The sequence below is a fragment of the Taudactylus pleione genome, unplaced genomic scaffold (assembly GCF_031769625.1).
Source record: "Taudactylus pleione unplaced genomic scaffold, aTauple2 ptg000556l, whole genome shotgun sequence".
Taxonomy (NCBI): Eukaryota; Metazoa; Chordata; class Amphibia; order Anura; family Myobatrachidae; genus Taudactylus; species Taudactylus pleione.
In genome coordinates this window covers 22,132,471-22,159,380 of record NW_028284958.1, presented here as the reverse complement: position 1 = coordinate 22,159,380, position 26,910 = coordinate 22,132,471, and the positions used below count along the sequence as shown (strand labels likewise).

Here is a 26,910-nt window from a genome sequence, read left to right as displayed (position 1 = left end):
ATCTGTTTTTACCAAGATAAAAATCAATATGATGTAGATTTAGTATTAGAACAGAATTGCACGGTACTGAAACACTCTCTGATCTGCACTGAATCATTTATAAAGTGCGTTTCTGATACATCCTCCGGAGGGATTCCTTGTGCTGAAACACCAGAAAGTAAGACACACTGTGAAGATTATTAATCTTTCTACGGCCCAGCAAATGTGTGAGAACACTGCAATGATTAGCTGATATTGGTCACTTACACACAATGGAAGAAACCATTTTGTGGGCTGGATATTCAGCCATAGAATGCCCTAGGAATTAGTGACCTCTATCTCAATAATCATCCAAATGGCTGCTCTGTGTACTGACGAAGATTGCACTGGGAGGCTTTCCCAATTCCTTCATAAGTAGATTCTATAGGGTTATATGGGAGATTAATTAATACATTCACACAGAGATTTCATACAACTGTCTGCTAGAAATGATTTACTAATGATCACTGTGGGGAGTAATTAGGTAGAGCCCTGGGAGCTCACACTCCTCAGAGATGAGACTGGAGTAAGTGCGAGGTGGTCTCAAATCTGCCTTACACTAGATGGAGACCAACCACAAAGCTCCAGAATAAAGTCACATTATGCCAGTTGTATAAATAGCTTTACTGTATGCTTTGTCATTTATATAATCAGCTATACAGGAAGGGGTCTGTACATTTCATGATTGTGCCCAATACAAGCAGTGAAACAGCCGATCTGAAGCATTACCACCGCTCCTGTTGTCTATTCAGCTAACATCATCACCTGTGTGCGTGGGGTATAAGCATATAAAGGATAGTCCAGTCAGTGGACAGTCACAGAATACCTTAGTTCAACGTACTCTACTAACATATGAGCTATTAGTGCCAGTACATGGTAGAACTTGGTTATAGTACATTTGTTCACAGGGGTGGAATGGTCTCTATATACTTTCCAGTACACAAATGAAGACAATATTAAGGTTAGATTACCTTTATACTCAGAGTTCCATATGACCTCGTCTGCTATTACACAGAATTCTGAGGAAACATTTCATATTTTATAATCTATGGTACAGGATATAATATTTTTTACTATACTATAGAAACACAAGTTCACCCACTACGTATATGGAAGATCTGACCCATGGCACAGCAAGGTGCATGCCCACTGTAAACTCTAAGCAGATCCTTCTACTGTTTGTACAAGCAGAAAAAATAGGCCCTGTGACTGTGTAGACCTCTGGACTGCAAGAAATGCCCCTAAAAGGGCACCCCTTTATCTATTTTAAATACTGTAATACTGAGCTGCAAACAGATATCTTGAGGCATATTCAGTTAGGTGCGAATTTACCAAAAATCTCACAATGTAGAGTTTTTCCTGCTGGTGCGAGATTTTTGGTATTCAATTGGGGGAGAGATTTTTATTTTTTTTTGGGGGGGGGGTGCTCACATTTTTTTTAATCACCTTCAGAGACAGTCCAACTTCTCCTAAAATCTTTATTTTTTGGGGGGGAAAAAATGACGGGACTTCTGAACCCCTTGGATACCCTCCTAATGACTGATTAAGCAATTGGAATTTTCCGCGATGTCCTCCTTCTCCGCTTCCCCAACATGCCGGAAGTCTTCCTCTCTCCTCTCAGTGTCTGCTGGTGTTTGAGAGGGGGTCACAGAAACACCAGTAGCTCCCCCACACACACACACACTCAGTGAGTGTGACCCCCTCTGTGTGATGGATTCCATCAGTCAGGATGTGGGCTGTCAGGTGCGTCTGTGTCCCAGTTAGTCGGCAGTGTGGAGCATGCGGCAGCCGGGCACAGGAGCGGCCGGAACACATCGGTGAGTTCCCGATGTTCTGTGGATGCATCTCTTTTTTTTTTTTTTTTTTTCTCCCCCTCGGGATTTTTCCCTAAAAAAAATTTAGCAACAATTTTTTTTATTTGAATACTGCGGGTACCGGAAGCGCGGTAATTCCAAATTGGTTTTTGCGTGCAAAATCTTGCTCCCAATTGAATATGCCCCCTTGTCTTTTAACTGCTGGGTAAAACAGGTGCACTGATGTGCCGTACCTTTCTACCCTCTATATGTGCAATCTTCTCCTCAACCAACCTCGCCATCTTTCTCCTTAAGCCCATATGTCTCAATGAAATTACACAGATCATGATGCGTGGTAGGACTGAATTTTGAGCGGTACTTTTTAGAGCCTGATTCTGATTTGGGAGTATGTAATGTAAGGAGTGCAAGTACATTTATTTTTTTTCAATTCAGGGTAAATACTGGCTGCTTTTGCATGTATCTCACAAATTCTGGACAGCTTTATTATTACACTGCAATATAGATTTGAGCTAGGACACACCCCTCTCATATCTAAATTTCTGCACATTATAAATCTGCCCCACCTGCAATATGGTTTGCCAAGGTGCAGTTACATTTTTTTTTTTTACTTGACTCCCAAATCAGAATCTGGCTCTTAGGGGTTTATTTACGAAGTGTCAGGTTGTAAAACTTCTGTTCGTGTGTATGCCCGATATTTAAAAGGGTAACGCTTTTACTAACCGTAACTAGTTAGTAAAAGCACTGCCCTTTTAAATATCGGGCTTAAACGCGAACAGAAGTGTCGTAAATAAACCCCCTTAGTGTCATTAATTGTTATTAATAATCTCCCCTACCTGTAGCTGGGAGATTTTAGGTGTTCTAGGCACAGAGGTGCTAATTGTGATCTGGGTGTTGTTGGAGGTCATTTGAGTTAGAAGAATAATATTTGTACAGAATGCTTTGTGACACAACCTCTTAACTTTTCTGTAACTTGGTGTTTTTGTATGATGAGTATCTGCTTACTTTATCATTTAGATTATTATATAGGTTTGCTACAATACAAGCAAAAAAGTAATATTTGTAATTTGTTTGATCAGAGATTTGTATATAAAAGAAATTAAACACCGGCCACAGATAATTAAGACACAGGAGGGATTTCAGTTAGGCGTGGGGTTTACCCCGCAGCTAATTGAACATGCTACCCGAGGATGGATTTTTGCCCACAGTCCCAGGAGCTGCGAGGAAAAATCTGCATTAAAATGCAGACTCTACATTTAACGCACAGGGAAACCCATAGGTCCAGCAATTTACGCAGAATCTATGGGTTAGCGAGGGTTAACCCATGGTTTACCATGGGAAAATGCTGGTTAATTGAATAGCTCCGTGCATGAAACCGGAGCTATTCCCAGCGGCCCAAACATCGCGCCTAATTGAAGTATCATTAACAGGATATTTCAATATTATTTAAACATTGTTTTGGAGTTGTGAAGTATTACTTAAGGTGCATACACACGGTACGATTAAAATGAACGATATTAACGATATCGATCATATCGTTATTTATTTATTTTATTTATTAACAGTTTCTTATATAGCGCAGCATATTCTGTTGTGCTTTACAATTGGAAACATTTATAGAACAAAACTGGGTAATAACAGACAGATATATAGGTAGGAAGGCCCTGCTTCCAAGCTTACAATCTATAGGGAAATAGGCATTGATACACATCATATCGTGCCTTTTTCGGTGCCTCCAACTCACCAACGACCTGCGATGCGCAGGCATGCATGGACGATAACAATATCGACCATCGCCCGTGCATGCAGGCCAACCAAGTCGATATCGAACAGGTTACTATAAGGATCGTTATAGTCGTTGGTGGGTACATGGTGTGCTGGATGATCGATATCGATGATAAACGATACAATCCGCTGAAATCATGTAATTTGGACATGTGTACATGCAATCCAAAACCTGAGACTTGTTTTTTAAATCAGAGTTCCGAACATACAGCTGACATGAGCCAGGACTCAGTTCTACTCAGAACCCCAAATTTCGTGTGTGTTCATTTTTCAGGAAAACTGAACCACTCATCTCTACTAATAAGATTGTGTCATATTTTAAAGATTTGACATCGGAAAATGTCATCTCTCTATTAAATGTTGTATTATACAGGTTGAGTCTCCCATATCCAAATATTCCAAAATACGGAATTTTATTAGCATGACTGAGATAATGAAATCTTTGCTTTTTGATGGTTCAATGTACACAAACTTTGTTTAAGGCACAACATTATTAAAACTATTGTATAAAATTACCTTCAGGCTTTGCATATAAGGTGTATATGAAATATAAATGAATTTCATGTATGTACACAAACTTTGTTTGAGCCAAACAATTATTGAAAATATTGTATAAAATGACCTGCAGACTGTGTGTATAAGGTGTATATAACACATAAATGCATTCTGTGATTAGATTTTGGGCCCATTCCCAAGATATTTCATTATTTTATGCAAATATTCCAAAATACAGAATATTCTGATATCCAAAATACCCCTGGTCCCAAGCTTTGTGGATATGGGAGACTCAACCTGTATGTACGTATTATGAAGAGATAATGAAAACAGCCTGGATGTATTTTTACTGGAAGAGTGATCATATTATAAGTAATATTTATTGAAGTAGAGTTTTCAAAAAATGCAAAACAATGCACTATAGCCATGTTTATTCATCATGTCCTGGTGTGGATTACAGTAGAGGAAGGGCAAGCAAGTCAGTACTGGGAGATTTATGTATAGTAGTATACATACACCGTGCATCTAGTTGTATAGTCAGGACTGTTTTTGGCTACTTAGGCACATATCTAGGCGGGATGCGGTTAACATCCCGACAACCGGGATGCCGTCTGCTGGAACTCCGGCTTCGGAAACACGATCGCTTAGACAACACCGGCGCCGAAATCCCGACATCCCGATCGTAAGGACACCGGGGAAAGGTAAGTATCAGCCGCGGAGGGGGGGGGGAGTTAGGTTTAGGCAACCTGGGGGGACTTAGAGTCAAGCTGGGGGAGGTTAGGGTTAGGCTCCGGGCAGGGGTGGTTAGGATCAGGCACTACCGGAGGGGTGGGGTTAGGGTTAGGCACTAAGGGGGCAGGGTTAGGTTTAGGCACTCATTGGAAGGGTTAGGATGCGGGATAGGGAGGGTTAGTATAAGGGTGCAGGAAAGGAGGGTTATGATTAGGGGGGAAATAGGACAGGGGAACATTACTTACCGTTCCCCTGTCGGGATTTGAACCGCCGGGATGGCGCTGTCAGTGTACTGACAGCCGCCGTCCCGTCCATCGGTATTTCATACAGATTCCATCTAGACAGCACTGTCTGGAGCACATAATAAAAGTAGTTTTACAGATGTGTCCTCATATACCAAACCTCTAAACACCATACGACATGAGGCGCCCGGCGCGAGTGAGCTGCGCTAAGCGGTGTACCACAGCGACTTTTTATTTCAATTTGTGTCTTATTTGCACTGCAGAAGCAGCAAAACATTGCTCAGTCTGTGCCAGAGACGCCGGACTGCGACTTTAACCGCAAAGGAATTAGTTTTAAATATGTACAAAGTCGCAGATGAAGCACAATGGAACTTGGCGTGAAAAAAAAACACAGCTGCTACAGGAAGCACCTCCTATACAGATTCAGACGTATTCACACACAGATGTACAAGTGCCGTATGTCCGATTAATCGGCGCAGACTTGTTAAGTGGTTTTGTCGCACCCGGCTGTTTAAGTTGTGCGAATATGATGCACATTTGCGTAAGACACACTCAGCGCAAGCCAAGTTGCACGAGACCTGGCGCTGAGAAGAGAATTGTTTGGTGCAACTGCGGCCATAGTGTATGAGGACACATCTGTACGTTTACTTTATATACCTCTACCTTTAAATGTTCTATTGCTTTAATACAGATGGGTTGAACAGCTTACTATGGTATGGCATTTTCACTTAAAATGCATAGGAACTACCAACAGTAAATACAGGTCCACTGGCCTCTATTAAACCAGCTCGCACCTCTCTGATTCTGGGCCTGTTCCTGGCAGTTGATAAAAAATAGGCTATTCATGTAAAGCTGGGAAATAGAGCCGCTGGGACATGCTGCATAACCACAGAGGCTTTGAAATCAGACTTTCAATGAGACACTAATGTATTTAACCTCTGTAATCTATCTCACCCCAAAAAAGTCATTGTAGCCAGATCAGTACTGACAGAGATACATACTGTACATTTTCTGTAGAGCACCAACAATAATGACACAAAGGACAATATGCCACTCCTATGTGTGTTTCTTTGAAGTGCTATACTACAGCAACAAATACATGTGTATGTATGTGTGTACAGTGCATCCGGAAAGTATTCACAGTGCTTCACTTTTTCCACATTTTGTTATGTTACAGCCTTATTCCAAAATGGAATAAATTCATTTTTGTCCTCAAACTTCTACACACAATGGCCCTCATTCAGACCCACTCGCGAGCGGCTGTCCGCTCGCAAGTGGGTCGATGGTCTGCACTGCGCATGCGCACGACGGAGGGAGCTCCGTCGTGCGCATGCGCGAGACGCGACGAGCGAAGGACTTTCCTTCGCTCGGAGTGTCTCATCAAAGGGGGCGTGCTGTCGATGTTGACTGACAGCACGCCCCCTTTGGTGGGCGTGCCGGGGGCATGCCTGACAGACGGAGGCATTCCCAAGGGAACGCCTACCGTCTGAAGCCGACCCCACTGACATCACTAGTGATGTCAGTGGGAGTGATTTTGGCTCTGATAGAGCCAAAATCACTCCTGGCCTTGCGGTTGAAAAACTCAACCGCAGGCTTTTGCTCGCAGTTCCGATGGTCAAGATCATCGCGACCATCATCCTGCACGCTCGTATATGCTGTGGGTGGTGACCCACAGCTATACGAGCGTCCAGGAGGACGCTCCATATTAATGGAGGTGGGCCCTGATTCAGAGCGAGCGCTCTGGTCAGAGTGTCCGGCTCTGAATCAGGGCTAATATCCCATAATGATAACGTGTAAAAAGTTTTTTTGAGATTTTTTGCAAATTTAATAAAAAAAAAAAATGAAGAAATCACATATACATAAGTATTCACAGCCTTTGCCATGAATCTCAAAATTGAGCTCAGGTGTATCCTGTTTCCACTGATCATCCTTGAGATGTTCCTAAAGCTTAATTGGAGTCCAGCTGTGGTAAATTCAGTTGATTGGACATGATTTTGAAAGGCACACACCTGTCTATATAAGGTCATACTTGCCTACCTTGTAATATCTCTTCCTGGGAGAAGCCCGGGTAAGAGAAGCAGGAGGGTGGCGACGGGGGCGGAACCTGATTATTCGCGTCATGTAGAATCTCATCATTAGGCCCCGCCCCCTACACGGAGACCCGCAATCGGCGCAGACATTCTCCTCATTCTGCCCACTTCACTAGGAAGTGGGCAGAATGCGGGAGAAATGCCTACCATTGCATAATTGTGTGAGAAAACTAGAAAAACTATTTTAATACTTAAAATGTTTGGCTATGTGACCAGCTAGGTAGCTAGTCATTGTCATGCTGATGATGGGCCTACTTTTATGTGGAGGCCTGGAGCTGTAACTCCATCTGCCCCATTGTTAATCTGACCATTTTGTAGAGTACAGTCTGTTATCAACTGTATCTGCTAATATGACATCCTGCAATGTTGTGTTCACTCTAGAAAGGGCACTCTAGGGCGCCCCTGAAAGGGGGCGTGGCCACAAGAAAAGGGTAGTGTCTCTAAGATATGCCAGGCTGCCCCCAAGCTCTGCCCTCTCTGTGAACAGATGCCGTGCGCATGCACCCACCATGCAGCAGGCGGGTGCGGACAGCACCCGGCATATTGTTTTAGCGGGGCGCCACTAAAAGGGCAGGGCGCATCCTGCCCTTTTAAAAACTGACAGGGTGCAGCGCCCCGTTAACACAGCCTAGCAGGAACACTACAATGTAAAGTATTTTAACCTAAATGTTATATATGAAAATAATTGTAGATAGATATAGATAGATAGACAGAATTAATGAAATGCAGGTAGGATATGATTTATAATCTTAATAGGCTGAAGGTGGGTACACGCTGGAAAGATATATCTGCAGATTGATTGATTGATCTGCAGATATATCAGCAGATGATGGTTGTTCATACACACTGAACAACCTTCACTGCCTCTGGCCGGGGGTCACATCGCGCCCCCCTTCCCGCCAGCCTCTGCAGCAAGTATACGGACAGTCGGCTGACCGCCCGTACACACAGCACGATGAGCAGTCTGTACAAACTGGCCGACGTGCATACGATATATCGGCCGTTAGTGTGTACCCAGCAAGAATGTCATATATGAAAATGATTGATAGATAGATAGATAGATAGATAGATAGATAGATAGATAGATAGATATGGTGATGTCACAGCTTAGGTAGAAAGGTCACCATCTTTATGGCTGGATTAAGAGCCACATGGGCATGCGGCTGAAAATGTTCAAAGACCTATACTGAGAAGGGGAGGAGTAAAATGAAAACTTAACATCGGAGAAGTTTTCGCATAACTTGCGTGTTTTGGAGCACGATTTATGTGAAAACGCATTCGCACAAAAACTATTCATAGAGTAACCTGAGAAAAGTACAGGTGAATTTTGGGAAATCTGCCTGTACTCCTTAAAATAGGTAACTGACATAGGTCATCAATTTAGAAGTGTATTATACCTCTTTTCCACTAAAAACCCATTCTGGGTCCAACCCTGGTAGCTACCTGGGTTAGATAGCCTGGTCACTTGACCCGGGTTTATTCTTCAGAGACCCTTTTACACTGAGTTGCAACCCAGGTAGACCCAGCAAAAAAACAGCTTTTTGCTCTGGTGTACAAGGGGTATTAGTGGACCTAAGTATTTGTGGTTCTTAAATATTATATATATATATATATATATATATATATATATTTAAATAATGCTGCAGTTAAATTGGGGGTACATTAAAATTGGTGCAAATATATTTTTGAGTCCAAAAAGTGCACTTTTCAAATAAAAATAAAAAAACACCAGGTGCTGTCACCTGCAATGTTTAAAACACCTGTCCCATCCATCCAGCCCCCCAAAATACCAGACCCACTACTTTAAAACCATTTTCCACTACTTTTAATTTTCTCACCACAAATTTGACATGTCACTATTGGCCAAATTAGGCTAATTAAAACATTATTTTTACCTAATTTATCATTAGGGGGGTTCTGAACCGTCCTTAAATTTTTAGCCAAAAATAGGAATTTCGCCAGTTTTTGTCTATGGAGAATTTGCACGTGCGAAAACTTCGTGAATAGGATTGCGCGATATGTATTTTTGTGCAAATAGTTTGCACCAGCGAAAACTCCTCGCGAAACCACTGCTTTTTGTGGCTAATTGAATCCAGCCCTAAGTGTGAAGTCAGACCAGCATGCACTTCCATTGAATTAGGGCACAGTTTTGGCATGAGAAGTGGAAATTAAGACACAAAACAGTGCGCTAGCATCGGATCGACAGAAAAGTTCCACATATTAAATGGAGTAGGCCCCAAAGAGTATCTAGCAGTAAGTATTGCTTAAAACTGACATGTTGCTGCCTTGGTGAGAGGTAAGAAAACAGAGGAAAAACTACAATTAAAGGTGTAGTAATTGTTTTAGTCAGAACGTTATCAGTCCTTTCATCAGGACAGGCAGAGAGATGCCAATTACTGGAGAAATAAGGTTCTGTAGTAAATCCATGGGTATTAAAGTACTTCAGTAAGGAAGTTAATTCAGGGAGATTCCTAACTGCAATTGTAGCAACCAGATTATTTCTTCATTACTAATTACTGCACTGTGTGATTAATAGCTTTGAACTTTAGTCATGGGCCTGAGACACTGCTGAAATCTCCTTTCTGTGCTACTTAATGGTCTCCAGCAGACAACAGTGGCATTTCAGGTAAAACAAATTATTGAACAGAGAAGAGCATGGACCCCATGTACTATACCTCATATATTACATGCTTTTCTGCCACCACAGGAGGCATTGTCTATAGATTGTTCTGTTGGATCCCTGACGACCTGCCCTAATTAGTGCTGTTGTTTTCTCTTTGTAGGGACAGGATTGTTCTGCCCTGTGTTCTCATGGAACATACGGAGCTGACTGCTTGTCACTGTGTAACTGCAGGAACGGTGCAGCCTGCTCCCCTGTGGATGGGTCCTGTATGTGCAGAGAAGGTAATGCGTCCCTCTTGTGCCACTGATTACGTCACATGTATCTGATTATTTAACTGCTGTAATGTCCCGCAACCAAAATCATAGACAGATATGAGAACATTTTTCTAAGCACTTGGGCGAATTGCAATCAATTATACATATATCAACTGAATAAAACAAAAAAGGTGTTCGATGGCTGCAAAGTCTCAAGCAAATCTCATTAATACTCGAATACATTCATGATAGACGAATCACCTTAGTACATCGGTTACATAGGCTGCTTAATCTTTCGAGCCATATCTTAAGTTTTTAAGGGATTCTTGCATTGCAACCTCCCCGAATGACCATAGGTTGTCTCCAGGATGATTCCACAACGTATAGTAGGCACTTTGCAACCTAGGAAGCTGATGTAGGAAATAGAAAAAAAAAAAACATTTTAGAAAGTCAAGCGAACAACATTTTAATGTTATTGAATAGACACTTATAAAGTGCCTACATATAAATAAATATATAAATGTGTCCTCGCACATCTTTGCTGCCATCGCGCCAAACCGCTTTTGTTTTGTTGGAAATGCATCTTAAGTCGCAATTTGATATGACGCTTGTATATCTATGTGTAGCCGAGTCTCTGAATCAGCATACAAAGTGCTACGATGCAGCAACCGCAGCTTTTTTTCCACACCAAGTTCCGTATACAATCTCAGTCGCACACAGATGTACAAGTGTCACATATCAATTAATCAGCACACTCTCCAGGTGTGTTCTAGTCGCAGCACATTGCAGCTAAGACGCATTTTTTGTAATGAAAATAAACGCCCAACACTACCAGATTTGCGCAGGACCTGGCGGCTAACGCCAGACATGTTGCGCTGCGTGGTGTATTGAGAATAGATGTAGGAGGACACATCTGTGTATAAAAATGTGCTGATAATTAAAAAAACATGTGAAATATAATATTGTACACAGCCAGGATACAATGTACTTTGCTTCACTGAGATACTTATATAAAAAGGATTGCGTTAGTTGCAAAAGTGCACCTTGGTAAAACAGTGTAGCACTGCATGTGGGGCAGATGTATAATGTTCGCAGAGATTTAGATGTTAGAGGGGCATGTCCAAACTCCAATCTTAATTGCAGTGTAAAAATAAAGCTGTCCAGCATTTGTGGGCTACATGCAAATGCAGCAAGTGCTTACCCTGCATGCAACACAAAATAGGTGTATCTGCTCCCCTTGCAGCGCAGCATGGTTTATTCTAGATCAGGGATGGGGGAACCTCAGGGTTGGGGGCCATATAAGGCCCCCAGAATCATTTGGTCTGGCCCTCGGAGCTTTTTTCTGCTAGCCTCATCTGGCTAGCAGGATGCCTAGAATAGCACCCTGCAGCCAGAATCTATGCAGCAGTGCCGCCTGGAGAAACCTTAGGACGCTTCTGACGGTCACACTGCTGTCCTTACAGCTCCCCAGAGCATCCTCAGGATGCTCCGGGTATTGCTGTAATCACCAGTGATTGTGGCCCCGCCCCGTGTGACATCACACGGAGGGGGCGTGGCCTGTGCCAAACCTCCAAATAATATTATATATATCAAAATGGCCCTCGGTAGAAAAAAGGTTCCCCACCCTTGTTCTAGATACAAATGGGCTGATTCAGATGCGCCGATCCGATTTCTCGGGGGATCTGCAAAATAAAAGATGTTAAAGATCTAGACTCGCTGCTTACGATCATCTTTGGGTCGGAATCGGGAAATCGAGATTATACAACATGATGGATTTTGCAAATCACTGAACACAGACATCGGCAGAACGGGGAATTGGCCCAATAGATGCTTGATGTATGGGCCCCCTTACTTTGTTTTATTTGCTCCGAACATAGGGCCTGATTCAGAGCCGTTCGCTATTTGTGGTCGTTCGTTCAAAAACAAGGGGTGGCTATTCAAATGATCCGTTCGCAAATTGCAGTCTGTTCCCACCTCTAAGTCTGAACGAGCGAGCAAAACATACGCTCGTTTTTTTGATAAAAACGCCCCCTGGCCGCACGCACCATACGTCATGTCCGCTATTTATTAGATTAATCGAGTACATCGTACAGCGTATGAACTGCTCGCTATTCTTGTGGTTGGTGTTTTCAACCGCTATTTTGCGAGCAGTTCTGAGTTAAAAAAAACCAAGTGACGTGGTCAATGACGCTGCTGTATTAATTATGCACTCCCTTAAAACGCCCGTTTTGACCTTTAAGCACGCCTGCGTTCGGATCTCCACTCCCCGTTTTCAAGCACCTTCCCCTGTTACCACCCACATATGCCTCATTCTGTCACTCAAAATAGCAGGCCCTCGCTATATTGCGTACCAACGATTTTCGGCCGCACTGACTGGTTCGCGCATGCGTACTAAAATCCGTACGCATGCGCAGATGTGCGAACATCGCTCGGAACGAGCGTACTGCCGCTAGCGAGTGGCTCTGAATGAGGGCCATAATCAGCAACAAACAGTACATAAGTCGTCTGCATATGTATTATCTGTGTGCTAATCTGGGCTTAATTTGGACACAAGTGCATAAGTGGAGGCATCTTGCCCATTTTCTGAGCATGCGTCGAAATCAATAAACATGTTCTGCACATGTATCACATACAGCGTTTGCAGGAACAAGGAGCTGTGTACGAGCCGTATCTTGTGAAACGGGCATTTCTGGGCAGTTACCTGCGGACGCATGGAACAGATGTGTCTCGTGGGAGTTTCATGGGTGTGTAGCCTGATAGTAGTGAAGCTGCGTACAAGGACACAGTTGCTGGATCAAACGCAGATTAGGATTAATACAAATATTCAAACATAAAGACACATGTAATAAATAGAGTCCTAGTATTCCCTAAATAAGTAAATAAATGAAGTGATTGGATCTGAGATTGTGGTAAATGTAACCATTGTATTATTTACCCTTTCCAGCCTTACCTGTAATACAGGTAGTCACAGACTAGTGTTACTGGGCAATTCCAAAAACTGCAATGTGTGCGTGCATCCTAGTGAGCATCCTAGTGCATCCTAGTGAGCAAGGCACAGAGGGCCTGATTCAGAGATGGATGCTAATGCCACCGCAGATGCGAATTTTTATACAGCAGCTGTGCGAAAATATGCAAATGTCCCAGCCAGCTGGATTTGCATTGAGATGCCCACCTGCATCTTTGCAACTCCAAGCGACTGCATACAAAGTTGCTGCATCGGTCGCAGATCAGTCGATTATCGGTCGGAACTAAAATGCAGAGCCATTTTTTGCTACGTGTGGGATCGCACTCGAAGGCTGAGACATGCCCCCGAAAATGGACGCGACTTGTCTGCGTTTGAGTCGCCACCCCAGTTGCCACCTACAAATGCTCCCTGGATGTCAATCGCTTAGATCTTCACTGTGTGCGACAACAATAATGAAACTTGACGCATGCGAAGTGCGTCTCATACACCTGCAGATCACCGATAATCACTCAAATGGGTAAACGTTGGTATTGCGCCCATCTATGAATCAGGCCCATAATTAGGAGCTTTTGAACAAAAATGAGAAGCATTTCATATATATAGTATATTTACTAAAGTGAGAGTTTTTAGAATTGGTGATGTTGCCCATAGCAACCTATCAGATTCTAGCTATTATCATCTAGAAGGTGCCAGCTAAATGTTAAGTAGAATCTGATTGGTTGCTATGGGCAACATCTCCACTTCTAAAAACCCTCACTTTGTCAAAATAGCAAATCAGTATACTAAGGGGCATATTTACTAAAGTGCACTAGATGCTCTGTACATAATGTCCTGGCCTTACACCAGTGCACCAAAATATACATATCACACACTGGGGCCTAGACTGCAGGTTGTGGCAAGTGCTGAGATTTTGGCGATTTAGCTGTGAGATTTTTTAGGTAAAACTGGTTTTACCTAAAAAAAACAAAAACAAATGCTGCTATAAATCTTGTGGCTAAATCGACAAAATCTCAGCTTTTGATAATTATAAACTCTATAACTGTGGGCCTGATTCAGACCTGCTCGCAAGTGGGTCGATGGTGGCCCAGTGCGCACGTGCGAGCGCAAAAAGCACTCACTCCAGCGCTAGCATCCGAAAGGGGCAGCTGTTGATGTTGATTGACAGCTGCCCCGTTTGGAAGGCGGGGAAGGGGAGTGGCTGAGCAAACTGAGGCGTTCCTGTAGGAACGCCTCTGTTTGTGGGCGGCCCTACTGACATCACTAGTGATGTCAGTAGGTGGACTTCCTGCTCTAATAGTGCAGGAAGTCCACTGGGGCTTGCGGCAACAAGACCCTACTGCAAGGGTCTCGTCGCAAGCCCGATGGTCTTGACCATCGCGACCATCATCATGGCCGCTCGCATAAGCTGTGGGTGGCCGCAACAAAAAAAATAAAACACATGCCCATTTGCCGTTTGCAAGCGGCTCTGAATCAGGCCCTGTGTGCAATAATAACTGGACCCTGCATCACATTTAGCTGACAAGCAAAAATAAAGATAGGTATTTGGCAACTGGGCAATCTCTGCAAAAATCAAATATTTTGGGAAGCGGAGGCCATCGCCGCCCCCTCCCCGCCTGGAAACGGCAGCAGAAAGTCAATCACTGGCAGTCTGCTGCCGAACTGCGTGCGACCTCGCAGACCCGTACCGCACATGCGCAGTACAGGTCCTTTGCATGCGTAGATTCCCGACCATTGGGAATCTGCGGTCACCAGGGCACTAGAGTGCATTGCTGAATCACTCCCACAGTCCGAGTATATGCAAGCTGTAAGACCACAAAGGAGCTCCTACATATTTTTAAAGTGCTATTGTTAGGTCATTCAGTCTGACATATTAGTGGCGCACTTGCACAGCAGCTCGTATAAATTCCATATAGATGCCAGCACCCAAAGCGGCCAACCCTCCACATATTTGTTAGTGCTGCCACAATATAGGATGATTCCAGAGGCGATCCTTAGAATATCAGTCACAAGCAGTTATAATACTTCTGCATAGATGTGATTGTTCTGCGATTAATTTATTCATTTAGTAATTATTTTTAGTGAATGTACTAATTTTAATTGGAAATGATCTATAATAAGGGCATATTTCTGGTGCTGTGCAAACCCTTTCTTTTGTATGTCTGTGAAGGTTGGCAGGGATTAGATTGCTCCATTCCCTGTTCGAGCGGCACTTGGGGTCTGAGCTGCAATCAGAGCTGTCACTGTCTGAATGATGCTTCCTGCAGCCCAGTGGACGGCAGCTGCATGTGTGCCGCTGGCTGGATAGGTGACATCTGCGACCAGCCATGTGAGGTACGGAAGAGGACTACAAATAAGACTTTAATACTGACCTACTCATTTCCCTTAGTACATAGATAACACCTCCATAACTTCCTGTGTGTTTTCTTTTTCAATTAGGAGGGGATGCATGGGCTAGACTGTGCTGAACACTGTGACTGTAGCCATGCCGAGGGATGTGACCCAGTCTCCGGCCATTGCCACTGTCTGGCAGGATGGACAGGTATGTAAAAGATACATAAGGCTATGCATTGCCCAACATTATACCACAGCTCCTGCCCTAGGCCCCTAGCCTAGCTATATGCTCTCTGTGTAACAGCACATGGGTGAGAGCTGCACACATTCTGTTACCTGGCTCCTTCCTAGCAGTAAAACCTTCGCTGTAGGAATAATAACAGGTGAGCAGTCAATTGATCGCCTGCAAATAGCAACACTTTAGCAGAGCTCCTTCTGTTACATAGCAGCTACTGCTCTGTACAATAACACATGCTGAGCCTCCATTATGATATTACTCACTGATCATATCAGTAACTGCAGGGTTCCTGCGTTCCTCCGCTCCTCAGTGATGTCTCCAGACACATTTGTAACCAGGGGCGGAGGCTGACATCTGCAAGTAGTCACTATGACGGCCAGTAAAAAGCTAACACTAAAAAATCTAAATAGTATTTAACAATTGAAAAAAATTAAAATGCTTAAAGATACATACAACAAACACACACTTTTTTAACATAAACCGTCCAGGGTGTAGTCAGGATCCCATTGGTCAGAATGGCGTTGGTCACGACACTGACAATTGCAATCACGACAGATTCTGACGGCAAGTATTAGGGTTAGGAATAGTGTTAGGCTGCGCGAGGGGAGGGTTATGGTTAGGCTGCGCGAGGGGAGGGTTATGGTTAGGCTGCGCGAGGGGAGGGTTATGGTTAGACTACGAGAGGGGAGGGTTATGGTTAGGCTGCGCAAGGGGAGGGTCATGGTTAGGCTGTGGGAGGGGTGAGTTAGGGTTAGGCTGCGGGAAGGGTAATTTATGGTATGCTGCGGGAGGGGTGGGTTAGGGTTAGGCTGTGGGAGGGGTGAGTTAGGGTTAGGCTGCGGGAAGGGTAATTTATGGTATGCTGCGGGAGGGGTGAGTTAGGGTTAGGCTGCGGGAAGGGTAATTTATGGTATGCTGCGGGAGGGGTGAGTTAGGGTTAGGCTGCGGGAAGGGTAATTTATGGTATGCTGCGGGAGGGGTGGGTTAAGCTAAAGGTTAAAATTTGGTATAAAATCTTTACCAAAATCCATCGAGATTTTGACCGTCGGGATGCAGTACCCAACCCAAACCATACATGTAGTTGTAGCCATGTTAGTTCACATCTAGTGAATACAGCAGGTTGAGTACTGTAGCGTATTGTGAGAACGGGTGTGACGCGTATGTGTGCAACAAGGTTGTGAGGTGTTTCCCTGCACCCAGATAGCATTCAGGAAGAATATGTGTAAAGTGTGTAAATTTGCACAATGACAGGATGTACATTATATAGGTGATTAGGTATAGGATGGAGAAAATGAGGAACTAATAGAAATAGTAGTACCTGAGGTCTAGATAATGTGCTGCCTCTTATATCACCTGCTGCTTATCTGTAATCCGCTTCCTGATACCTTTGGCTGCCGTCTGATGTCTACAGACACTATATTCATGCTGCCCTTTGTTGTTGCTGTTATTATTATTAATAATATGTCTTATTTAGTTGCAAACAATGGCCCTCATTCAGAGCCGGACGCTATTTGCGGTCGTTCGTTTAAAAACAAGGGGTGGCTATTCAAATGATCCGTACGCAAATTGCAGTCTGTTCACACCTCTAAGTCTGAACGAACGAGCAAAACATACGCTCGTTTATTTGTTAAAAACGCCCCCTGGCCGCACGCATCCTACGTCATGTCCGCTATTTATTAGATTAATCGAGTACATCGACCAGCGTATGAACTGCTCGCTATTCTTGTGGTTGGTGTTTGCTACCACAAATTTGCGTGCAGTTCTGGCTATAAAATAACCCAGTGACGTGGTCAATGACGCTGCTGTTTTAAATATACACACCCATAAAACGCCCGCTTTGACCTTTAAGCACGCCTGCGTTCGGATCTCCACTCCCCATTTTCAAGCACCTTCCCCTGTTACCACCCACATACGCCTCATTCTGTCACTCAAAATAGCAGGCACTCGCTATATAGCGTACAAAGGATTTTCGGCCGCACTGACTGGTTCGCGCATGCGTACTGAAAAGCGTACGCATGCGCAGATGTGCAAACATCGCTCGGAACGAGCGTACTGCCGCTAACGAGCGGCTCTGAATGAGGGCCAATGTCTGCAGCAGTCTGGGAGTGAAATGTAAAGGCAGAATGAGAAGACAAGGGCCCTCATTCAGAGCCACTCGCTATTTGCGGTCGTTCGTTTTCTAAAAAGGGGTGGCTATTCAAATGACCCGTTCGCACTTTGCGGTCTGTTCACGCCTCTAAGTCTGAACGAGCGAGCAAAACATGCGAACGTAAATTTGAAATATACGCCCCCTGGCCGCTCGCACCATACGTCATGTCCGCTATGTATTAGATTAATCGAGTACATCGACCAGCGTATGAACTGCTCGCTATTCTTGTGGTTGGTTTTTTCAACCACTATTTTGCGAGCAGTTCTGAGTTAAAATAACCCAGTGACGTGGTCAATGACGCTGCTGGCTTAATTATGCACTCCCTTGAAACGCCCGTTTTGACCTTTAAGCACGCCTGCGATTGGATCTCCACTGCCCGTTTTCAAGCACCTTCCCCTGTTACCACCCACATACGCCTCATTCTGTCACTCAAATTAGCAGGCATTCGCTATTTAGCGAACAAACGATTTTCTGCCGCACTGACTGGTTCGCGCATGCGTATAACGATCCGTACACATGCGCGGTTGGGCAAACATCGCTCAGAGCGAGCGAGCTGCCGCTTACGAGTGGCTCTGAATCAGGCCCAAGGTTCTCTGTGATACAGACGTGGGGAGAGCCCTGCTCATATAGGGAAAGATTTATCAAACCCTCTAGGGAGGATAAGTGGAGGTGTTGCCGACAGCAGCCAATCAGCTTCTAGCTATCATTTCATAGAATGTACTAGATAATTGATGGCTAGTATCTGGTTACTATGTGAAACATTCCCACTTGTCCACTGTAGAAGGTTTGATAAATATGCCTGTGGGAATTTAAATGCTAGGATGTGTCAGACTACAATTAGAAGCAAGGGTTAAAAATTGAAAGGGTGTCCCATTTTTATGGTCTTATTTGTGAAGTGGTCCTCTCCCCGCCAATACACAGGTTTAGGCTGATTCTAACCTACTGAGGTCAGCCTGGTGGGCCTTTTTTTTGTGTCATTGGCAGGAAAGTTTGGATACCTTGAGTTGTTCGTGATGGGCTGGCAGTTGTCCCCCATCTAGGCATTGAGTTGTTGGGGATGTGTCCCCCATGTAGGCATTCAGTTGTTGGGGATGTGTCCCCCATGTAGGCATTCAGTTGTTGGGGATGTGTCACCCATGTAGTCATTGATTTGTTGGGGATGTGTCCTCCATGAAGGCATTGAGTTGTTGGGGATGTGTCCCCCATCTAGGCATTGCGTTGTTGGGGATGTGTCCCCATGTAGGCATTGCGTTGTTGGGGATGTGTCCCCCATCTAGGCATTCAGTTGTTGGGGATGTGTCCCCCATCTAAGCATTCAGTTGTTGGGGATGTGTCCCCATCTAGGCATTGAGTTGTTGGGGGTGTGTCCCCCATGTAGGCATTGCGTTGTTGGGGATGTGTCCCCCATCTAGGCATTCAGTTGTTGGTGATGTGTCCCCCATCTAAGCATTCAGTTGTTGGGGATGTGTCCCCATCTAGGCATTGAGTTGTTGGGGGTGTGTCCCCCATGTAGGCATTGAGTTGTTGGGGATGTGTTCCCCATCTAGGCATTGCGTTGTTGGGGATGTGTCCCCCATCTAGGCATTGAGTTGTTGGGGATGTGTCCCCCCATGTAGGCATTGAGTTGTTGGGGATGTGTCCCCCATCTAAGCATTGAGTTGTTGGGGATGTGTCCCCATCTAGGCATTGAGTTGTTGGGGATGTGTCCCCCATCTAGGCATTGAGTTGTTGGGGGGGGGGGAAACCATGTAGGCATTGAGTTGTTGGGGATGTGTCCCCCATCTAGCCATTGAGTTGTTGGGGATGTGTCCCTCATGTAGGCATTCAGGTGTTGGGGATGTGTCCCCCATCTAGGAATTGACTTGTTGGCGATGCGCTGGCAGTTGACCCCATCTAGGCCCAGCTAAGCTGACCTATGCTGACAAGACTCTGGAACTTCTCACTACAAACCTTAGAAAGATTTTAAGAATTGATTGTGTGTTTCAGAGGTACCATTAAAATTGTAGATTTAAATGAAAAACACAATAGTTTGTGGATAATTATGTGCTCAGAGGCTTTGTCTATAATAGGTGGGATTTATGTACATACATAGGCTGTTTTCCTGCAATAGGCTGGTTCATAAATGCGTTTATAGGAGAGTAACGGGTTATAACAAGAGCAGCTAAATACAGGCTCTAGGCCGGATTCTGAGTTGTATGCTTTTGCTGCCGCAGCTGCGATTTTGTTTCAGCCGAGGATTTGCAAAAATATGCTAATGGTACAGTGGCCGGGACATGTACTGAGACGCCCACCGGAGCCTTCGCAGCTGTCTGCAACTGCGTAGACATACGCAGCATTGGATGCAGTTCATGCAAGCATCGACTCCTACTCAGTAGGGGCGTCGTAACTGAGATGCCGGAGCCCTGTTTCCTGCGTACTGGATCAAGGACGCAGGATGTGACACGCCCCCAAAAGACACGCCTGCGTTTTTAGCCGACACTCCCCGTTGCCTCCCCCAAACGCTCTCTGCCTGTCGAGCACACTGCGAATAAAGACTTTGCAGTTGTGACTGCAGTAATGTAACTCGATACGTGCGCAGCAGGAGTCAGATGCATGCGCAGTGACAAAAAATCGCTCCATTTAGGAAAGCATCAGCATAGAGCATAACTCTGAATCAGGTCCTCTGTCACTAGTTTTCAGAGCTATGAATGTGCATTAGTGTCCATCATTGTTGTTAGAGTAGAATGAGCACAGTGGAGTTATTGTACAACTCTATTTGTCCCGCACATGGCTATATATTTGCCTTAAAAAAAAAATCAGAGCAGAGTACAGCTAGAGGCTGAGCAGCATTGTTCCGTAAATTAAATAGATATTATCAGCCTTACAGACACACAGCTCTCCGTCTGCTAAGCCCTGATTGGTGTGGGAGCTAGAGGCAAGAAGGCCTGTGTATATGGAGATTACTGACCTCCAGGATGACTAGGATGGGAGGTGTGGAGTGCTGGAATCAGCTACCTGAACTGCATAAGTCTCTCAGACATTCATAGAGAAGGGATCTCATGTTTACAGGAGGATGCTGGGAACCTTTTACTTTGTGGTATTCTGAAAGGTATAATAAAATGCGTATGTAACTGTTGACATATATTGACATATAAAAATTTACCATTTCATATATTTGCTCTCCGATACATTATCATAAGCATTGCATTACCTTGACATGTTCTGATCAGATTACTTACAATGGGCTTGTTTCTGGTTCACGGAGTTGAGCGATGTTTTTGCTACTGCACGTTACTCCCTAAAAATTCCTACACGCGGGCGTATTGCTGAAGTGTTGCGTACACAGACGCTCGGTCATTCATATTGGCGGCCATACTCTGACGGGATATTTGCACCTGCCACAGGGTCAGGGCTATCTCTACTCCTATAATAAGTGTACCATTCAGTCCTTTTTCATCCCGTTAATATTCATTACCAAGAAACATACAGATTATACTGTATAGCAGGGGTGGCCAGACTTTTGGACTCAGTGATCTACTTTTAAAGCTAAAACCCTTTTTGTGATCTACCGAGCGGGCGTGGAATGCAAAAAGGGGCGTGACCTCACAGCAAGGGGCGTGGGGGTCTGTCCTGCCGAAATAACACATAGTATCCCCAATTCAAATTACGCCACACAGCAGCACAATCTTATTTACATTACACCACATAGTTGTGTCCCTTATTCACGTTACGACACACAGTAGTGCCCCTTATACACAATGACCAAAGTATTGCCCCTTATGCAATGCCCACTGTAAGTAGTGCCCCTTATGCATTGCCCCCAGTAGTAGTGCCCCTTATGCAATGCCCCTTATACAGTGTCCCCAGTACTAGTTTCCCCTCCCAGTGAAAAACTGCCTCCACACCCCTGTTCAGTACTTACCTGACATCATGCTGGCACCACACCACGCCGTCACTCCCGCTAACTGAATACAGCCGGCGCGCATGCTCCTCATCCGAGCGCCTGCATCCCGTACCCATCCCAGAATTGATGATGGAGGTTATGTGAGTGGTTCTGGAATTTGGTAAGCTTACCTGAAGAGCTAAGTCTTCAGGGAACGCTTAAAAATTTGGAAGCTAGACCAGCTTTGACCGGCGGCACCAGGGGGGCGCCGCCGGCCACGGTACCGGCCCGCCCGCCCTAGTTAGCCAGTGTAGCGCCGACCGCAATGAGTGCGGTCAGCGCTACACATTTACACAGGACCGGCGCTAGGCTTCCAGCGCTGGTCCTGTGCTGCACGCCTGAGCCCGTTCCCTCCCCCTGAGCGCTTGCCCAATAGCGCCAGGAGGCGGGCTCAGGCTGTGCATAACACACGCATCGCCGCCAGCGCTGGCGGCGATGCGTGTGTTAAACAGCAGCCAATGAGAGTCAGATACTCATTGACTGCTCCAGCACCCACTGCAAGAGCCGGACTTCCGTCCGGCTCCTGCAGTGGGTAATGGGACTGACGTCATGACGTCTGTCCCATAATGCTGAGCCCGGGCGGGAGCGGCGCCGCGACCAGGACCAGGAGCAGAAATTCAGGTAAATATATATATATAGGTTTTTTTTCAAACCTACCTGCACAACGGGGGAGGGGGGTGGCTACTACTGGGGGGACCTCTACTGGGGGAGGGGTGGCTACTACTGGGGGAGGGGTGGCTACTACTGGGGGGACCTCTACTGGGGGAGGGGTGGCTACTACTAGGGGGACCTCTACTGGGGAGGGGTGGCTACTACTGGGGGCGCCATCGGGAGGACCTACTCTACTGGGGACTACTACTTGGGGGGGAACTACCACCGGGGGCATTATAAAAGGGACCTACTACAAGAGGCACTGCACTCGGGGGACCACTACTGGGGGCAATAATAGGAAGGGCCACTACAGGGGGCACTGGATAGGGGGGATCACTACAGGGTGCCTGCATAAGGGGACCACTACTGGGAAAACTGCATGGGGGGGGGACTACTGCTGGGGGCACTATATAAAGGGCACTGCAGAGGGGGGGGGACTATTACTGGGGGCACCATATAAAGGGCACTGCATAAGGGGATACCGCTACTGGGCGCACTGCATTGTGGGGACTGCTACTGGGGGCACTGCATAAGGGGGAACACTACGTGGGGCACTGCATTTGGAGGGCCACTACTGGGGGTACTGTATAAGGGGCACTACTATGGGCCTGCATAAGAGGGACCACAACTGTATAAGGGGTACTACTGGGGTTAAGGTGCATATGGATAGGAATGTTCAGCGTGAAAATAAAGGGTGTGTCATGTTGAAACTCCCCATTTTTAAGTGACCACGCCCATTTTTTTCCCCCGTGCGCCTTAGGCGTACGCACAGCTCGTAATGTTGGGGGGGGGGGCTCCCTTTTCAAATTTGCCCTGGGCTCCAAATACCCTAGTTACGCCACTGGTAGCCTGAAAAAGCTGTGAATGGGAGCAGATAATGAATGTGGATGGGAGACGCAGATCTTGCTGAGAAGAGAGACCTGGTTAGGAGATATTTTGAGATAAGTGAAGAGATGTACATTGGTGTAGTTTGGTTAATTAATAGCCTTATGCATATTCAACTGATCTTCAAGTTCCTAAGTCATGTTATAAGTAGATTTTTCCATAGTAAGAGAATGTGAAATCATCTTTGGTTATGTATTTATATGTATTTATATAGGCGGCCAAGTACAAAAGCTGGTACAAATTAAAAAGATACTTTAATCCATACCAACCAATCCCATAGCAACCAATTAGATTCTGCCCGGTACACTCATGTATTTTGGACCTCCCTGTCCACAATTCATGTTATCATACTTGCCGACTATTTTTTTCTCCTCCCCGGGAGAAGTCCGGGGAGGAGAAGCAGCTGGGTGGCAATGGGGGGGCAGAACATGACGACCCGAGTAATTAAGCCCCGTCCCCTCACAGTAAATTGACGCGATGTGCGCAGATTTAAATAGGGAACGGAGCCAAACGATGTGATTCTTGCAGAATCGCGTCATTAAGCCCCGCCCTTTAAACGGGGACCCGTGATCGCCACGGAAATTCTCCCCATTCTGCCCACTTCATTAAGAAGTGGGCAGGAATGTGGGAGAAATGCCTACCCTACCGGGGGTGCGGGGTGCTACCCAAAAAATCGGGAGCCTTCCACAACTTCCGGGACAGTAGGCATGTATGCATATTATGTCTCATAAAATGGTCTAAGATAATATTACTTTTTGCGAAATTCCCTTTACCCAAATCTTATGTTTTATGTATTACTTCAGTCTGTAGAAACTAAACAACAAAGCTAATTTAAATATGTTTTTATTGTCTATCGCATGAAAAACAGACACACTTACTATCTTTTGCAGTACACAAAGCTAAATCACGTTGGTGGGCTCTGGGTGTCTCACACTTCACCTTTGTATGTCATGTGGGCTGTGGAGGGGTGGGGGATGGGATACTGTTTGGGTGCGCCCACAAAGTGTGAGGCTGCCAGCAGCATGGACCGAGAGCCTCTGCTGTGTGAATGGTGGCTGTGTGCCTCCTAGGGGCCGGGTTGTGGCCAGGCGCCCAGCCCGTTGCTGTGCCTGTTTCCTATTGCTCCACGATGGCTCCTATTGTACCTCCTGCGTGTGCTTCTCACTTCACAGGCTCAACAGCATCACGCAATGCCCGTCTGCCCCTTTCTTCCCACCGAACAGTGCACTGCCAGTGTCAGAACACTGAGCCTGCGACTGCACATCACTTCTCTACAGACACTTTGCAACTGTATTGCAGGGCGAGGGAGTGCGAGGATCACAATCACTTGGCGACTCTGTACTCTCTATGGCCTGGAGGTCCCCTGAGATACAGAATACGCTGGGCCCCCTCAGAGGCTAGGGACCCTGTACATATGCCAAATTTGTACCCCCCCTGTAGCCAGGCCTGCAATGAATGTACATGAAAGCACCATATTTAACAAAGTATTTATAATATTTTTCACGTCCTATTAAGTGGAATTATTTGAGGAGTTACTTGAGTGAGTCAGAAGAGCTGTAATTTGTAAGAAAATGAGAATAGTTGCTATTAATGAGGGGATGGGATAAATGAGATAATGGGCTGTGCTTAGTAGGGACATAGCGTTTGGGCAGGACACACACCATTTAGTTCCATCCTCAGAAACATTAATGTGTGTAAATTTGGAATTTTTAGGCAGACCATGAACTTGTTCAGTTGTGCGTGTGGTTAGTGACAGTGTCACACAAGTCATGCGCTGCATTAATGGCCCCTGACTGACACCACCAAATACTCCTTACTTTATTGAAACCCCCAAATCCCTGATCCAAATTCTATGTGAATTGCATCCCCCTCCCCCCAAAGCAGGAGTTGTTCTATGGTGTGTTTTTCTGAGCTATAATTTTCCCTTGTCTTGCAGCAGATTTAGTTTTTCTAAGAGAACATTCTGTCTCAATTTAGACTAATTGTTTAGCTAGAATAGACAGTCCTGTCCTATTGTTCGGACAGAGAATGGAGCAGGTTAGGTGGCTTTACATAAAGATGCTGTCACTCTCCCAGTCTGCTAAGGCATGAGCAGAGGGACTGGGTGACATCGCAGCACGCTCCGATAAGGTTCCTCTGAGCTGAGCGGATATAAGAGTTTGGTCACATCAGTGCTGTCACTCACTCACATAGCGGCCCCTGCCTGCCCTCCAGCTCTATTAATGCAGGAACACAGATAATCCTAACTCCCGCAAGGCCTGGTCCATGAACTTAAAGACACAGCCACTTCCTTTGCTGTGCTGATGAACTAGTGCTGCCTCAGTGCGAAGTCCCAGCATCTTTTCTACAATGAAGCTGTCAGTGGGAGACCCTGGGGACCGGAGATAGCAGCTAATTATACTAGATGGATGTGTCTGTGAATCTTGCGATAGACCTGTCTGTCTGACTCTTTTCTTCTTCTAAATGTCTTCATAATCTTCATTTGCATCGCTGTTTCCTCCCTGAGACTGGAGTTCACCATGCAGAAATGCACAAAACAGTTTTATACCAATGATTATTTCTTGTGCACAAATCTGTGTGAGCACACTATTGACTCGTCCAAGGTTACAAAGGAATTTGGGAATAACACTGTGCTGCGTCGCGAAGCACAGACAGTGCGCTCTGCGCTGTGCGTAATGAAACCATAATTTCAGCGTATATTATGTAATGTTTGGCTGGCTGTGGAACGTGTGATAATGCCGTTCATGCAAGGTCATCCAGAGACAGCAATTTTAAGAATATGCAGAATTGGCAAGGGCTAGATAAGGCAGCAAGGCACTACAGGATTAAGGCTACCCTCGGATTATCCCCTTCCGCGATTGGACGTTAGTTTTGGTTGCCACACTCTGGGACTGGAGATAAGTCTCTGGAATGTTCGCTTTAATTTTTCCACAAGACTTAATTTGTCCAATGCTGATAAGGAATTCTCCTTCCGCCCGCACTGAGAAATCCTCACTGGGGTGTAAGAACTTTGAAATCTCTGACCAGCAGGCAGAAGGAAAAGTTTTAGTTATAGCAGCTGTGGGTCTATCTATGGCTGCCCCACATCACATTACCACCACTGTGAACTCTACAGTCTCTTCCCTCTCCTAAGAGACTGTTCCATGTATACACCACACATATGTTACTTTATTAATGTAGCCAAACACTAACCCTGCCATGGGGAATCTGTTATAGCAGCTGAGTTTCCATAGTGTTAAAAGTGCTGAATCAGTCCCGTTGGCAACCTCCAGCATTGTAAGGGTGAGGGGCTTTGTGAGCTCACCATAAATTCCCTGGGTCTGCAATATTTTTGCATTAACTCAAGACAGTTTGAACAAAATCAGCAAGTCGCAGAAGTGGGGAAACCGGCTCAGTCTGTGTAATGATTTTCACTCACTCGCAGTAATCCTTAAACTTTCAGCTGGCGAGCAGATTGAAGCCTCAGTAATTACAATGCGGTACCTGTTCTGCTCTGATGGGGAGGGGGTGCATCTCCTGAGTAACACGTTAATCCACTCTCTGCCTGAGGTCTCTCCCCCTGTGTTTATCCCATTATGCAGAGGAGTGTGGGCCTGTGAGATAAAACCAGAAATGCTGCAACACATTGGGGGAGAGAGAGTGAGGTGGAGAGCAGGGGAGGAATCAGGTATACGGAGGTGGAATGTTTTAATGTTCCTTCCTGCTAACACCCTAATTAT

The 26,910-nt window shown here is 45.3% G+C and overlaps 1 protein-coding gene across 4 annotated transcripts in view; it reads left to right on the top strand.

Annotated features, from left to right (window-relative positions):
• The window catches only part of MEGF11 (multiple EGF like domains 11), a 386,527-nt gene that overhangs the window by 314,129 nt on the left and 45,488 nt on the right, over window positions 1–26,910 (top strand). For all 4 annotated transcript variants that reach the window (XM_088452756.1, XM_088452754.1, XM_088452755.1 and 1 more), the window contains exons 11-13: window positions 9,957–10,077; window positions 15,183–15,346; window positions 15,452–15,554. In XM_088452756.1, coding sequence (XP_088308882.1) covers window positions 9,957–10,077; window positions 15,183–15,346; window positions 15,452–15,554 — 388 coding nt within the window. The remainder of the gene's footprint in view (window positions 1–9,956; window positions 10,078–15,182; window positions 15,347–15,451; window positions 15,555–26,910) is intronic.